Here is a 16,438-nt window from a genome sequence, read left to right on the forward strand (position 1 = left end):
CCTTTCACTATAGCCTGGGGGGAGCCATTTGATCATGACACACTGACACACACACACACACACACACACACACACAAAAAGAGACAAACTAGTCGATCTAAAGCCCAGAAAAATGAAGGAATTACGAGTTTGAACATGCTGTAATTGTTGCACAGTAGAGTGGAGTGATGGAGCGGTGTCGCTGTCATCTCTACCGCAGCATGAACGCCCAGACCATCCATTCCCACAGTCCAAGAACATGCATGTGAGGTCACCCGGTGAGAGGAAGCAGCATGCATGCTGTGGTTTGCTTCAGTTTTAGGACTGCGGTGCTGCAAGGTGTTCCCCTGTCTGTTATTAATAAAGGTTTCATTTAGCTCAATGGAGGTTTTTTTTGTTTGTTTTAAATTAGTTCCTTATTATTTTTCACTAAAGTGCTTCCGGAGGCATTGTTGAATTACTTCAAATGGTCCTGGAGTGCTTATCATGTGAAGAGAAAACAATGGCAGGGTTGTTATTTAAGAAAATATACAGAGTCCTGCAGGAGTATTTCTCACGTTTCGACAATTACGATGCATCCATCACCTTTTGATGTGACAGTAAGTAGTGCAAAGTGGAAAGAAATTATAATAATTTACAAAAACAATCTGAAAAGTGTGGCATCTACAACTCTACTACCTATGCACAGCCAGAGATTGGGTTTCTTCCAAACACTAAAAGACATTTTTATGTCTCAATTCATTTTTGGCCTGCACTTTGACTACGTCATTGTAACACATGGAAATGCTCTATGCTGTCCAGCTAAGTTTCAAGTCTTCCGCAGCCTATAACAGCTTCTTATCCATGCCTGACCTTTTTGCTCCATCCATGTTCCTGTCAATAGTCCACCCTGTAGCTGATAACCCCCACAGCATGATGCTGCCACTACTATGTTTCACAGTTTGGAGGTGTTCAGAATGAATGGTGAACATCAGCTTATGATTTTCAATAATGGCTCTCTTCCTGCCACCAGGTGCGAAGACTTCTGCAGTATACAGGATCTTCACTCTACATTAGGTCTCATAGTGACAGTTTTCCTTTGTAGCACCAAAGTGAAAACTAAAACATGGACACATTTAAACTTTTTCACACCATTTTAAGAGTGACAAAACCTCAGCGGTTTTTCTCTTGGCATGACTCGGAGAGTACAAGTCACCAGAGCCGAGTGTCCAGGTGAGCTTCCACCTCTCTTTGGCCTTCCAGTCCCTCTGGGGTCCATTTAATGCCAGGCCAGCTGACTGGCTGGCTGCTGACTCTGTTCAGCATGAGTCCTAGGCCTAATTAAGACCCTGTGGGTATGGGTTTTTCTTCTGCAGCCTAGTTCCACAGTGATAGGAAGGCACAGCGCTCACAGTTAGCTCTATCCATTAAGCTAAGTGAGAGTCGTCAATTATTAAACCCTTTCCCATGTATAATTCAAGTGTCAAGGTGCCACACACAAGTGTGCAGATAGTTCATTACCTTGAGTTCAAAGTTGAATTAAATATTACAAACTCTGTGCAAAGTGTAGCCAGGAGGACATTTAGAAAAGACACGACAATAAACTAAAGGTGTTTTCACACCTTGTAGTCCAGTAGACTACATTTGTTCCATTTTCGGCTGGTGCAATTTGCTTTCACAATGCAGGCGAACCAAACCCTTTGAACAACCTGTTCCTCCTCTTGCCTGTGGTGGCGCTACACCAAGAACCACTGAAGGACACAACGCTGAGCACTACTGCCTTCTTCACAAAATCAAAATAAAAATGGAATAGCAACAGATTTTAGTGGTTACAGGTTTTCTCTCGTCTTTGGTAAAAAACCCATGAGTCATTTCTCCAATTAGTTCTGGACTCCCGCGTTTGTTTTGTGTTTTGGTTATATTTACCCAGAAGACCCTGCAATATAGTCCATTTCCTGCTTTTGGAGTGGTCTCCGATCCGCTTGACATTCACGTGCATTCAAACTGCACGAGAGTTCACGTCAACTAAACTGAGGACCGATGGTTTGTAGGGGACCAGAGTTTGCTTATTTTTGATCTGCATCAGAGTTTGATTACGTAAATGAAGTTGGATTAAAGTGGACTCAACAGGGCTGGTGTGAATGCACACCAAGTCAATAATGAGTGGAGGGTGTGTGGTCCAAAAATTGGGACAAACAGGAATCAATCATAATAAAGATCAACGTAGCATCATGTCTAATAGCATGAATATTAAGACCGTTCCCCAACAGAGGCCAGGAACATAGACTGGCAATTAGATAAAATACAACAGGATATAATGAGGAAATGAAGTTAGTGTAAGTGGATTACTTCAGGAATGACTTAGTGTGCAAGTTGAAATGGATGTAGCATATTTAAACATATATAAATATTGAAAAGAGAGAAGGAAAAGGTTTGAATGCAAGGTGATTTGTAAATCACTCCAAATTAACAAGCTATGCTGAACAGGGCATGTGCAGAAAGACAGAGAAGAGAGGCTAGACTACCCTCCCAACACCCATCTCAGTGTAGGAGTGTGTCCTGGGGGAGCCAGCGATGTTAATACAGTTATTAAGCCTCTCCACTGAAGTCCGCTCCACCTCTTCAACCCTCAGCATCAAGGAATTCTCTCTGCCTGCCAGGCGGCGGGTGAGCTCGCATCTTCCACAATGAGATCAAACAGTCCCAAGTAGGCCAGCTCAGGGGAAGCCGCTGATGGAGCCAGGTGAGACCGGGGGAGCCGAGCCCGCAGAGAATCCCAGCAGGCTTTAACGGAAAGGGAGGCTTTAGGTTTCAACCCTGCAGTAGCTCCTCCTTCCCTTCCTCTCTCTTTAAAGTCAGCTGACCCAAGATTCCCATGCAGCTCCTCTCGCTGGTGGGGATTACAGACATGAAAGGCTTTAGCATGCGTATATGAGAGCGTGGATTCCTTTTCTCTCTCTCTCTTTTTTCTCTTCCCAGCTTCAGGATGCATACGGTTGCAGAGGCTCATTACGAGGTGAGCAGTGTGGGGAGAACAAACCAAGGTGGTAAAGGGCAGGGAAGAGTGCTCATTGCAGGCCAGGAAAGCCCTCTCTAGGGAAGTTCTAGCTGGTTGGTGCTGCAGGCAACCAGGGTTTGCAGGTGCATGCCTGTAATCACCGCGTCCCAGCCAAACCATAACTCACACAGGAAAGGAAAGGTTACTGCTGGAGCCGGTAGCCAGAACTAACATATCTGGAACGCTTTAATACTCTTTGCAAAAGCATGAAAGCTTGACATAAAGGAAGCCGAATTTAGCAAAGCTTAAGGACCATTCTGAGTCTTTTGTCTTCTGCTACTTCAACTAGGGACGCAAACAATCAACTTACAATTAATTGTCGATTAATGGTTTATTACAGTATTTTCCGCACTATAAGAGACACCTAAAAACCTTCAATTTCCTTAAAAGCCAACAGTGCGCCTTATAATCCGGTGCACCTTATATATATACCAATATTGAGCCACAACAGGTCTAGCAATTACGGTAAGCAGCCGCCGACTTCATTAGAAGAAGAAGCACGCGGTGCATGCTGGGATAGTTGTCAGAACGCTGGTTTGTAATCYATTAATAAAGTTTGACTGACCTATCTACCTACCGACCGTCTGGAATCAGGTCGTCTGCAGGCCATTTAGCACCACGCTCTCCACAAACATGCTGTGCGCGAACCGAGAAGGGTGACCATCGTCCGGCCTCGCCCCGGCCCAGTTGCGGAAGACTCTCCTCGCCGACCGAGTCGGACTGTTTTGTTGACATTCCCTTTAGTGCAGCTCCATCTAGTGGATGCATAACGTAACGCCAGCCTCTACTGTAGCGTTTATTCTATGCGCCTTATAATGCGGCATGCCTTATATATGAAAAAGGTTTTAAAATAGGCAATTCATTGAAGGTGCGCCTTATAATCCGGTGCGCTTTATAGTGCGCAAAATACGGTAGATTAAAATTAGTTCCAATTGACTAACAACATCTACTTAAACCTTTTCAGTGCTGGTCATTCTTAAGTGGAGCCAGTTGGCAGAGAAATAATCATGGTGGAGGTATCCCAGGACAGAAAAGAGGAACAGTCCAAAAGGAGTCAGACTTGCTGCTGGATGAAGGCCAAGTACCCATCAGCCGCACTAATCATATCAGCTGAGAGGTTCTCTCTGTCTCTGTTAGATCCCTTCTCCTAGCTCCTCCTTCTTTACCCCTCATATTTGCTCTCAGCGGCTTTTTTGCTCAAAAAGAGGAAAAAAGGCAAAATTCCAGAGGCCAAATATGACATCAAATCCCCTGAAAGGCTCCACAGAGATTACTGTTTGAAAATGCCAGCCCTCCAGAAGATTTTTCTCTCCCTCTCTTTTACCCCCTCTCCGCTTCTCTCCCCTAACTTCACTCTCATTTTCTTTCAGCTGAGAGGTGCTGACAGCCCAGACACAATAATCCAGCCCCGCTGTGGAAGCACCACAGTGGCACAGCGCTGCGCCGCAAAGGTTTTTCCCACGTATGGCGCGAGGGCAAAGCTGGGTGTCCCACCGCGGCGGAGTTGCTGAACATCACAAGCCAAGGAGATGGCTGAGGCGTGCTGCGCCGCTTGAAAGCTCTGCTTCAAATAGTTGTCATATTTTCCATTAGTCAGCTTTATGACTGAAGTAGAGACAGACGGGAGGGAAGAATGTTCAACAAAGAAAGTCAACGCTTTATATTTTATCCGCGACAAGCTGGTGTGAAGGTAGAGGACACAGAAGACACAACAGAATGAAGAAGGATGATTCACTGTGGCGTTCCCTGAAGGGACAAGCTGGAAGAGAAGATGATCAAATGTTGTATCCAATGTTGTATGATGATGACTGCCACTCCATAGTGCAGCCGAAAGACAAATAAATAAACTGCTCAGTTTAAAAAATAAAAATAAAGAAAGAAAGTTAATTTCAGGCTTGATATGATTGTTTAAACTAGAAGCTAAAGTTGATCAAAATCAATCCAAAATATGGAAAAAATTAGCTTAACACCAATTGGAAAATGCAAGGCAGTTGCTAACTTTAGTTTTAGCAACTAGCAGTTAGCTAGACGTATTATTCTCACAACTCTCATCTGCCAATCCGTCACAGTTTCAAACTAACAGTGATGGGGGTTTCTTGAATACTACTGTAACCAAGGGTTTACAGTCAGAATGTTGAGAAGGCTTTATTAGCTTACACTACTGGAGTGGGTAGGAACTACTTCCTTTCTTGCTCCAAAATAAGGGCCTCAAACAATTGGTGTCCAAATTCAGGGACCCATTTAACATAGGGAAGGTCCTTCATCAACTACACAAGCTGGAACTAGACAAGCTTTTCAAAATGTTTTATTGAATTCATTTATTAAATTAATTGATTCTTTTTTACAAAAGCCATACAACACAAATGTTATAAGCTTTTAATTTTTGTACCACAAGATACTAAAATACTTGTATTTACAACTCTAGTCTCCCGGTTTGTACGTCATTGTTGCAAGAACAAAAATCTTCCATTCTGCCCACAGTGCTAGATAGAAGGATACACCAGACCCGTCTCTCAAAAAGGAGGACGCATTTAGAGGAGCTTTTGAATTTGGACAGGCTTCGTCACATAGCTGTGATGTAATCGGGCCTTCGAAGGATGCAGCCCCTGAATTTGGACACACTGTGGGGCCCACAATGTCACGTTTATACTAGCATACACTCTTCACATTCACGACTCAATAATACTGACTAGTACATCACTTTAACAAGAAATATGGTATTCTAACATTGCCGGATCCTGTGTCATGAACTCCCACATCTTAGCTCTCAGCGCTGCATGCCTGCATATTTCTCAATCTCCGGGATGACAGGCCTTTTGAAAAAGAGTTAGAATAAGGAATAGACAGAGACGTTTCTGTGTCTTGTTTTACCCAAAGAGCGTGACATGTCATGTTGACGACTTTATCTTGGTTTCTTTTCCAGAGCACTGTCTCAGGGTATGAATGTCAGAGACTACTAGGTCATCAGTTGAACCCAACACCATGGCTCCTGGCAAACAAACATGCAGCTAAGTGGTTTTTTAGACAATGGGAGCTTCTAAAGTCCTTACGGGAACTGCTAACTGGTGAGATATAAGCTTCATTTACAAGGATCCGTGAAAGACACTGTGTCTATTTAAAACTACCGGCTGCTTGATATCAGAGTGCATCCATCTTAAAATACATTCATGAGGAAACAGGATCCAGTTGTTTCGGTATTTTCTCACCTCACTCTTGCTCTGATCAGAGCAGCTTGACTACAAGGCATCTCTCATTTGCCACAACGTGCAAACATCTCACAAACGCTGTTACAGGAAACAAGTGCTCTGTAACCGAAGTCTGTCAAACTCCTTCCAAAAAAATATATGGATAATCCCGTCCTATCCATCTCTACCAAACACTACGTTCTTCCTTCTCACCTCCGCAGAGGTGAGAAGGTAGTCCATTTCATGCTGGTCCCAGGTGGGTCTTTAAGAGTCAAATGTCAAAGGCTGCGCTGCACCCAGACACTTAATGAATATGAAATGAGTTAGGGGGACTGTGGGAAACAGAGGAGAGCAGTGTGTGCAGACAGCCATGGCTCCTCCGTCACTGGGTGGGAGTAGACTGAGTCACTGAAGGATGGGCCCGGACAAGAGGAAGAAATGACACACACCACGGATATCCAATGTTACTCAAGACCGGGCAAGGGCCGTCTACTTATATCATGGTATATCATCTCCTTTAAGTGCCAGAAAAAGAGATGGAGTGATAAGAGATTTTTCTGCTGGTTAAAGCCTACATGATAGGTCATCAAAAACATGCCACGCCATCGTCGTCCAACTACATCCTGCCATCTTTCGTCCTCTGATATGTGATGAGAAAAAAAAACAAAAAGTGTTTCCATTCAAGTTTTGTAAAATAAACCGATGTCAATACGGCCAAACGCCCTCTTCATCCAAGGGTCAAAACTTATTGAAAAACAAGTGGTTTTTCAAAATAAAAGACAAGTACTTCTAACAACATCCCTGCAAAAACAATCGCATGTGAAAATATAATTTAAATATAGCTTTGCTGAATTGAAAAGCTTGGGCATTTCAATACAGGCGATGCTCAAACAAGGCCACTTGATGAGCTCTGGGTACAGGATATTTACAGACAAATATTTTTCATCTTAAATGCATAATGTCTGTATATATATATATATACTTTTTTGTGCTTAATTGTTGCTCTGATTGTGTTGTTCTCTCAGTAAATAGCATGTTTTAGAGTCTGTATACTCAAGTTAGCAATAATTTGATTACTAATTTAGTTTTGTAAACTGATTAAATGTGATTTTATTCATTTTTTCAGCCATAGTGTAATATAACAATAATATTATGCTATATTTTATTTAATCAATTTTAGGAATAATTGTTGCTTCCATATTTGAAATAAACAATTTGTTCATGTTATACAGTTTTGTTTGACATTTTAATAGTGTTGATAGAGTAATGCTCTAAATCTAAAAAAAGCCCACTCGAGACATTGTACAAAATAGTAATTTTCCTTACACATACACCCTGAGTGTGTGTGGTAACCATGAAAATATGGGAAGCAACAAAAAGCTTTGAAGCCGCAATGAGATCATCTGACGTTCTGAGACTCCCTTCTATCTTCGGAGACGGACTGCTAGCTTATTAAAAGCATGGCTCTAGCCAGGGGGTAGGGGGGCACTTTGTCTCCGAGTGCAGAGAACACACGGGGCCAAGTCTGAGCGATTCAGACGTCTTCTCGGCGCCCGTTTCATGCGTTGAACACAAACACGAACAGAGCATGCTCCCATCGCGCCTCCATTAACAGAATCGACAGACGCGGCAGCAACACGGCGCTATTTTTGCAGCCGCCGAACTGCCAGGCTCTAGTATTTTTAGCATCCTAACCTCTACCCTATTTTCTTGGCTGTCCCACTCTCAGAATGGGAGCGCATTCCACCACAATGTTGTGTGTGTGTGTGTGCGTGTGTGTGTATGTGTGTACTACTTGAGATGTGGACAGTTGTCATCCATGTGATGTTAACAGAGATCCCTAGAGGGAGAGGGGAAGTGTGAGATATAGTGAAGTGAGCTCTGGCCTGAGAGCTGCAAAGGGTGGTTCCCTGCAACCAATGAAACAACACACAAGGTAATCACTCTATATATAGCAGATGTGATGGCAGGTAAGGGGTGGGGGGATTCTTGTAAAATATGAGGGAAAATTAGGGCAGGCGAGCATTAAAGATTAATCATGACACCGAGCGCCCGTCTCTAGCCTGCCATGCAGACGATGCCACCGCAGAGGTGGAAACAGAGAGAGAGAGGAGGGGGAGATAAAGTGCGAGAGAGAAGAGAGACACTTTGAGAATGAAAATGCCCTGCAGATGAGTTCTGGGGTGATGAATGTCCGTAGTTCAATACCGCACATGAATTACAGCGTGGGCTGGGGGATAAAACATGGAGACCGGGGCTGGGGAGTGCACGTGTGTGTGTGTGTGTGTGTGTGTGTGTGCGTGCGCGCGTCAGTGAACTGTCCATGCAGAGCCCATTGCGAACAAGCCATCTGTAGAAATAAGTAAAGAAGTGATTACAACAGGCCCAGCTCAATTTCTGACAGTTGATGCTTGACTGCCCCTGTAGAGCTGAATTGATTTAAATGAAGAAGCTATGAATATTTTATAGGGATCCCCTTCTCTCTCTCTCTCTCTCCCCTCGTTCACCTGAACATTTTTTGATCTTCTTCTCATCCGTGTGTCTGTGGTTCAGCCTGTGTGTGTGTGTGTGTGTGTGTGTGTGTGTGTGTGTGTGTGTTTCCCTGTGACATCAGGGAGGATGTAATTATTGATAGCGAGATCATGGCCCTATTGTCACAATGTCTGCAATCAGTTGGGCTTCTTTAAGCCTCCATGAATCAATGACACTGCCTGGATCCGTTCCGTCTGCCCCTGCTTTGTTCATCAAAGTGAGCTTTGCAGAGTACACCAGGCCTTGTTTGGGGATTTAGTGACAAATCAAGCCCATGTACAGTAGAGCGCCGACTGATGCCTCCGGCTAATTCTCTCTCCAAAACAAGACGAGGCCCGTCGCTAAACCTGAGAGCCTGTTAGGGGGGAAGTGTCCAAGGAAAACCAAATGCAGCAACCGTGCAACGTACATAACATGGGATGCGCCAACACCCAGTGATTAGGAGTCCGCCGTGGGGTCGCTTGTGCAATTTCTGCTCGGGCCACACCCCTTTCAGTACACCTGAAAATTTCTGACAGCTTAAGGAGTCAAAAGAGATCCGTGCACCTCAGTTGCCCTGGGAAACCTTGCAACATGCTAAGTCTCCTGCTCTGAGGGCATCTCAATTCAGTAACGGGTAAATTGCATTAAAAAGGGCAGTGGCAGCTTTGCATGTTGGTAGCAAGGTGCTGTTTTTGGAGCGAGTGATGGCAGGTTGTGAAATGCCCCCCAGCCTTTCCCATGGAAGGCAGCAGGAGTGGACTTGAAGTCCTTTCACCTTTTTTTTTTCTTCATTTTTTCTGGCATTGACAACACACCTGGGTGACAGAACGCGTTATGAATGTAGACCTCAAGGTTAAAGCCGATGTGTTCCTTTGGACAAACTGATCCCCTCCACCATTTCCATACGCCAAACGTAATGTGTATGAGGGTTCTGCATCAATATCACCATTGGCTGAAAAGTTTCACCAACAAAGAAGAATGTCTGGTTTTCTCTCCCCCAACAGGAACGTCGTCTCAGTGTATTGCTGGGCTGAAGGAGAACACACTGAAGTATCAGACAATATGAGATATGATCAGACTATTGTCAACCTGAAGTTTAATGGAACCTTCGATTAGTAGTCAGGGGGGGGCGGGGGAGAACTTAGGGGAAATAAATGAATAGTCTCCAAACTATTTTCTGCCATATACAATGTTTTTATGACCAAAAGCACTTTGACCTGCCTGTTTCTGAAATGTGTCATACAAAGAAACTATGATTTGATTTGGATATAGCTTTAAATATTGGTTATCAGCCGTAACAGTGACAATAATTTCAGATTTCAATATTGGCCCAAAATGTTCACACGGTACACCCTGAAATTTATTTATTTTTTTTTTATTTGAAAGTTATTTTCTGCACTGATAGAAAATATGAGTGTAATGAAAAATTCTACTGACAATTTTCCTTAGAATGTAAGGAAAAATTCTTATGTTAATAATTCACAGTAAAAGGTCATGGAGGTTATTTGATCAGAGGTCATAATTTAGAAGAAATATCTGGTCCAAACAAGTACCACAGCTATCATTACTCTACGTGCATTTACTCTGATATTTCAGAAAATATATAGTATCACATAAAATATATATATTTGGCATTTTAAGAACATTTATTGGCAAAATTCAAGAAAAAATACACTATACGGGGATAATTTAAATGACCTTTGGCAACATGTGGGCACAGACTGCAGGAGGCCTGGAGTCAGAACTATGTTATTAGAACTGTTAATGCTGTGCTGTGTGTTTTCTCACTTCTCAGCACATCCCTGCCAAATAAATACAACTGCATATAGAAGCTGAGCAAAGAAGTCATCTCTGTAGTTCTTTCCAAAACTGCCAGCTTGCAAAAAAAAACGACAACAAAAAAACAAAGTGCAAACCCATCAACAAGTGTTTTTAGAATTTTTTCATGCAGCCTGACAGCACAAACCGTTAGGGACACTTCAGCTGCGTCACATAACGCCGTACTGTCTGGGAAACCAGGAGAAAAGCTGCGGCTTCTCTCGGGAAATTTGCGTGGACTTTCTTCCAGGCAAATCACGCCAAACGGCCTCGCTCACGGACAGACTTCAAATGGATGGTGCCCTCCAGATCAGCACACCGACAAACAATAAAGCGCCATCTGTTTCTTCATGGGCCTCATCTCCTGCTAGGCAATAGGACTTCCGCACTTAAAATACCACATGAGTCAGATTAAGCTGCCAGTGCCCTTTTGCCTCTCAGACGCACAGTGTTCACGTCCCCCCTCCCCGCCCGGCCCTCCTGCATCCGCTCTCCACAAGACAAACTAGCAGAGAGCTCGTCTCACTCCGCTTCATCTTCTCTCTATGGAAATCCCTGGCGATCGTTTTTCTTCATCCAGCGGACAGACTGAGAGGAGAAGAAAAAAAAAAGCCAACAAAAACCCAATGGACTGCTGAGCCCCTGATGCAATCCCCCCTTTTTGCTTCATCCCTTCCCTCATTTTTTTTAGAGTGTGACAGTCATGTGAACAAGGTCATGCACATTCTTTCATGCATGAGCCTCCAACTGTTGTTAGGCTTCTGACAAGCAGAGGGTGAAAAATCAAGTACATTTAATCTGCAAGGTCTGAGACTTTTCCTTTTCTTTTTTTTTTTTTTTTTTAAAGAAAATGTATGCAAAAATCGGCGCACCCACAATAACCAGATTGCAGGAGTTAGCCAAACCGTGTGCTGACAGATAAAAAAAGTAACAGCTGGAAAGAAAGCATGTTTAAGGAACTAATGGCACTGAGAATGAAGCGTCCGCACCTTCCAGATTTACGGCCAGATACCTAATGGGTCCTGAAGGCCACGTTAGGCCTGGATAACCTCACTGAAGATGTGCATTCTTAGAGCCACAGAGCGCTGCTGTAAAAGTCCTAATGAATAGATAGATCCAACACTGAAAGGTTGAAAAGACAGACGACCATAAACGACAGTAACAGAAGGGGGTAAGGGGGGACCAAATGTCAACCGGTGAGAAAATATTATGAGAGCACTATCTGCTGTCTTTAGTCTTTAGAATAAATAAAATGGAAGCAAATCATGTTTTTAAAAGTGATGCATCAAGGAATTCATCCTTATATACCTTTTTTTTGTGCTAAATTCATCAATATATTTAGTCTCTAGGTGCAAAAGCCAAATAGCTTCCTTAGTTGTACTTTCACAAAAATCTGGCAAAGATTACAAATACATAGATGGAGATAATACTGTAAGTTTCCTTTACAAAATGAAGGAATTTCCTAATGAATAAGAAATTGGCAAGAAAACAAAAATACTGGTGCGTTTCTTGAAGTCATTCTAAGTTGAATAAAAACAAAGCAGCTAACATGTTCAAACCACCTGACTTGTATTTACTCACAAAAAATAAAAAAAGAAAAGAAGAAAGAAAGGATAAAAATAAGGAGCTAAGTAATGAAAGCTCAAATCTATAAGAAAATCAATCATTAGAAAATGAATATTGATGTTCTGTTTTTGGAAGAATAAACGGTGCTGGGATTTGAGTGAAAGATGTCTGCTGCGAGGAGGAGGCAGTGACAACATTAACAGCAAACAGCAGAAGGTGAATGTGGCTAAAGCAGTGCAGGGAAACAAATCCTGTCAAAAATAACTGGAGCCATCTTTGACTTGCTTCCTGGTCATTCAGCTACCTGAGTTTCTACCTGAAGAATGATGGAAGTAAAGTTAGGATACAGTGAAAAAGATACATTCTTGCCTCTACTGATCTGTGGAAATGTTTAGAAAACTCAATTTAAATGGATTAGATTTACATTATTGGACAAATGACCAAAAATCTCTGCATGTGGACAAGAGGTCAAAGCTCAAGCCTAAAGAAGAAAAAAAAAAAACTCCAAACATTCAATCTCCACTGAGCCTCGGATGTTCTCTTTTTTTCAAATTATGATTTTTTAAAATCTCTGATATAATAAAGTGAAAAACAATCCGACCTTCCGTCTGTGTGGTTTCCAGCCCAGCTATAGGTGTCTGAGCCGTGATGACACTAACAGATGATGTTGGTGTCCCTCCCCACCTCTGTCCTCTAGATGTGCATTAGATCCTTTATTGCACCGGCGTAGTAAAGGCAAAGAGCCGCTACGCTAGCCCCCCTCGCTATCCCTCATTTGAGCAAAACAATGAGGAATTGAGGGATCAGAGGTCTCTTCCAGGGCCAAAAACCCCCATCGTCTCCCCTCAGACGAGCTCACATGGTTTGAATCAATGCCGCCGCTAGAGCCGTTTAGTGGATCGGCTCAATAAATACTATCTGGGCTCGCGTCGGATATGTGCTTTGATAGTGATTTGTCTCCTCCGGTCAGGAGGGGATGGGGGGCTGGAGGAGGAGGGGGAGGGGGGTACTCTAATCTCATCTGACTTGGAAAAACAAGCAGTGACAGAAGACGATGGAGACGGACTCCAACGCAAACAACAACAACAAAAAGACGTGTTTTGGGTGCTTTCAGTTCTTGCTGCCAAACATCAGAAATTCCTGTCTACATATCCTCTTTGTCACATGGTCCTATAGTCTGGAGATGGGGAGGAAATTGGCCCTTAAGAGCCTGTGGAGATTCCTGTCTTTTTTTTTACGCTCCTACAACAGTGAAAGACAACAGAACTCTCCTCCGTTAAGCTCTGTGTGGTGCAGCTGCTTTGAAGTAAATAATGGGACGGGCTGCTGCTAGTTTTATTGCAACGGAGAGACTATCAGCCAGGCAGATGCGTGCTTCTTGCTGGTTATTGCGTGACTAACAAAAAAGAAAAAGAAAGAGAAAAAAAACGACGCGTAATGCATGCCAAAAGAAAAATCACTGATCTGAGTCAATGAAATATTAAAATCCTATTTATAGATATGACAGAAGGCCTGGAATCCTCAAATCTGGGAGAGTATAATAAATACATGCATCAGGATTACTATTATTATTATTATATTATTATTATTAAAATGTAAAAATTTGTTTTTTCCCACCTAGCTGGAATATTTTGAGTTGAGAATTAACGTGATAAAATGAACGAGGGCCAAAAGGAAACAGAAAGGGGCCAACAATCACAGATTAAAATTGTCCAGGTGTGGAAACCATCAAAGTGTATTTAAAGAATAAATGAGGGAATATGACATGAGTCACCTGCTTTTTTTTTACTGGTTTCACAACTTGTATTAAATTCATCTGTCCAGTAATCAAGAGGAAAAGTTTCAAGGCTTCTTATAGCCTGGCTGATTAGCAGTGCGCAGCAATAGATGGGGGAGGGGCAGAGCAGTGTTTCCCTATGATAAAATGCCAGATTCCCATCTCATTCCCTGGATTCACAGTAAAACTTTTAGAAAGATGCGATGGAAAATGTCAGTGATTTTTAAACCTGCAACTTTTTAAGAGCCCACTAATTCCAACTCACTCCTATCAGCAAGAAACAGCTTATTTAGAATAAGTTGTTTTCTGACAGTAGGTTCAGTAAAGGATCAAATTATTTTATTTTATTAGATGATGCTCTTTGATCTTGAGAAACTATGTAAAATGAAGTTAAAGGCTGAAAAATAAATACAAAATAAATGCTTAAATATAATATTTACTAACAGAAAAGCAAAGAAATTATGCAATATTTATGCTCCACTTTACAGAGCTACTATATTAATACGGAAATATACAAAAGTTGAAAATTGATGTGCATGAAAAATCAAAAGAAAAACTGACTAGAAACTACCAACAGTGCAGTCCAGGTAGTGGCAGGCTGCTGCTGCTGCTGCTGCTGCTCAGGGTGCAGCTCTCCAGATTACTGGAGAACCACGGGGAGAACTCGGGCAGAAGAAGTTTGAGCTGATTAAGGCCTACATGGCCTGCAAAACACTGGCTGTATTTAGAGCATATTTCAGGAACGCAAAAGCCTGGGATAAAGTGGCTGGGGTCAGAGCGGCAGGAGCACGCTCCCTGAGGTTTCTCAGGATGAGGGAATAGAAAACTAAACACTCCAGCAGGCTGCCTGCCTTGTGAGGCAGCAAACACAGAAAGAAACAGAAAAGTAGGTCAGATGGAGCCTATATATATACACACAAGAAAAGATGTGTCTTCTTTTAAACAGGCATGTGTGTATTTGTGGAACGTAACGAAACGAACATATTTGAATAAATAACTAAAATTCTCCAAACTTTTCCTAAAGAATGAGTTGAAGTTGCAGGGAATATAAAAAGAGGGGGTGGGGGGGGTGGGGGGGGGACACCTACAGTGATTGGAGCCGTTCCAGTGCTGGTTCCTGATGGACGTGCTGTAAGGATGGGGCGCCCCGGGCACCAGCCCCTTCTCAGTGATCAAGCATCCTCTGCTCTGGTTGTAATAATCCATCATTAAAAACGGGTTCGGGCTGGGATTCAGTCCCACAACGTCCACGCTCTCGTACATCATACGCGGCAGAGAGGCGGCGGCGGCGGGGAGAGGCGCTGAAAACACGGAGCGGTGCTCAGAGGTAGATGGGCTCAGATGGAGGGAAGAGCGAGGGGGGAAACGGCATCAAGATCGAGGGAAAAGTGATAGATCCAAACACAGCGGGACGACCTGGACATCTGGCATCTTCCTGCAGGAACCGCAACAACAGCAGCAAAATAAAAAATATATTTAAAAAAAAGACATCAACCTCGTTTGAGGAGATTTTAAAAAGCAGTCCGCATTGTGTCCGACGGAGCAGCACCAAGAAAAAGGAAGAAAGAAAGAAAGAAAAAAAAAAGCACAGAGAATACACCAAGCCGAACCGAGGGAAGTTCAGCAGAAATGGATCTGTCCTGTCCGGTCCGGTCCGGTCCGCTCAGGTCGGCCTCGATCGGAGTCGGAGCAACATTTAAACAAGGCTCCGTCAGCGCTGCGAACCCCAATTAAATCCCAGACAGCAGAGCAGGAATAAATCCGATCCGGGACAGAGGCGTTAAGATTCCGCGGAGTTGCAGTCCGTCCTCCGGGCTGGGTTCCGCTCGGTTGTCCCGTTAGCGCCCGATCCGCCGCGGCTGGACTCCTTGTCAGCTTCCCCCTCCACCACCAGCCACCGCCGTCCCCTCCTCTCCTGTGCAGCAACCCGGCGGCTTCCTTTCGCTCTCACTCAGACTCCCGGCTGCACCGCCTGCTTCGTGTTTGTAGAGAGAGAAATTGTTCCCACAGCAAGGAGAGCGGCGATCATATTGTGCAGAAATGTGACAAGGCGCAGCAGCTGAGCTGAGGGGATCTGGCTCCACCTCCAGCGGGCTCCGGGCTTTTTCACTCCCCCCACCACCTCCACCACCTCCTCCGTGTCTTTCATGCAGCCGCTCCGCCCATATTTAACCCTTTCAGGGACGTGACAATGGATGTCCCTTTCTGCAGCGCAGGGCCTGAATGAAGTAGAGCGGGGCCCTCCCTCTCACCCAGCAGCGGGGGCTTTAAATAGGAACGGCTTTCATGACATGATTGAGTTATATAAGCGCAGTAATTAGTCTTTCATATCTTTCCACGAGAGTTTATGGGTATAATGAAAGCTGCAGCAGAATGCATCTCTCTGATGTGCCTCCCCCCCTCCCCATGGAAGTTCATCACTCCTTACCATCTTCAATCAGTCCCTCGAATTCTGTTTTTTTTTCTCCTTCCAACCCCAACACTCTTGTCTCCCTAATTTGCCTAATGCTATGCTGCTGAACTTTAGCTGAACCCAGGGAAGAAGGCGAGCCTCACCTTCCT

General features: G+C 43.6%; 1 protein-coding gene across 2 annotated transcripts in view; it reads right to left on the reverse strand.

Moving 5' to 3' along the window:
• raraa (retinoic acid receptor, alpha a) overlaps positions 1-16,438 on the reverse strand; it is a 169,035-nt gene that overhangs the window by 35,851 nt on the left and 116,746 nt on the right. Inside the window, exon 1 of one of the 2 annotated variants that reach the window (XM_008437855.2) lies at positions 14,965-15,995. The exons of the other annotated variant lie outside the window; for it this stretch is intronic. Coding sequence (XP_008436077.1) covers positions 14,965-15,142 — 178 coding nt within the window. The 5' untranslated portion in view covers positions 15,143-15,995. Of the gene's footprint in view, positions 1-14,964; positions 15,996-16,438 lie in introns of those variants that run through there. 2 annotated transcript variants of the gene reach the window in all.

Source organism: Poecilia reticulata, linkage group LG19, assembly GCF_000633615.1.
Source record: "Poecilia reticulata strain Guanapo linkage group LG19, Guppy_female_1.0+MT, whole genome shotgun sequence".
NCBI classification, from domain to species: Eukaryota; Metazoa; Chordata; class Actinopteri; order Cyprinodontiformes; family Poeciliidae; genus Poecilia; species Poecilia reticulata.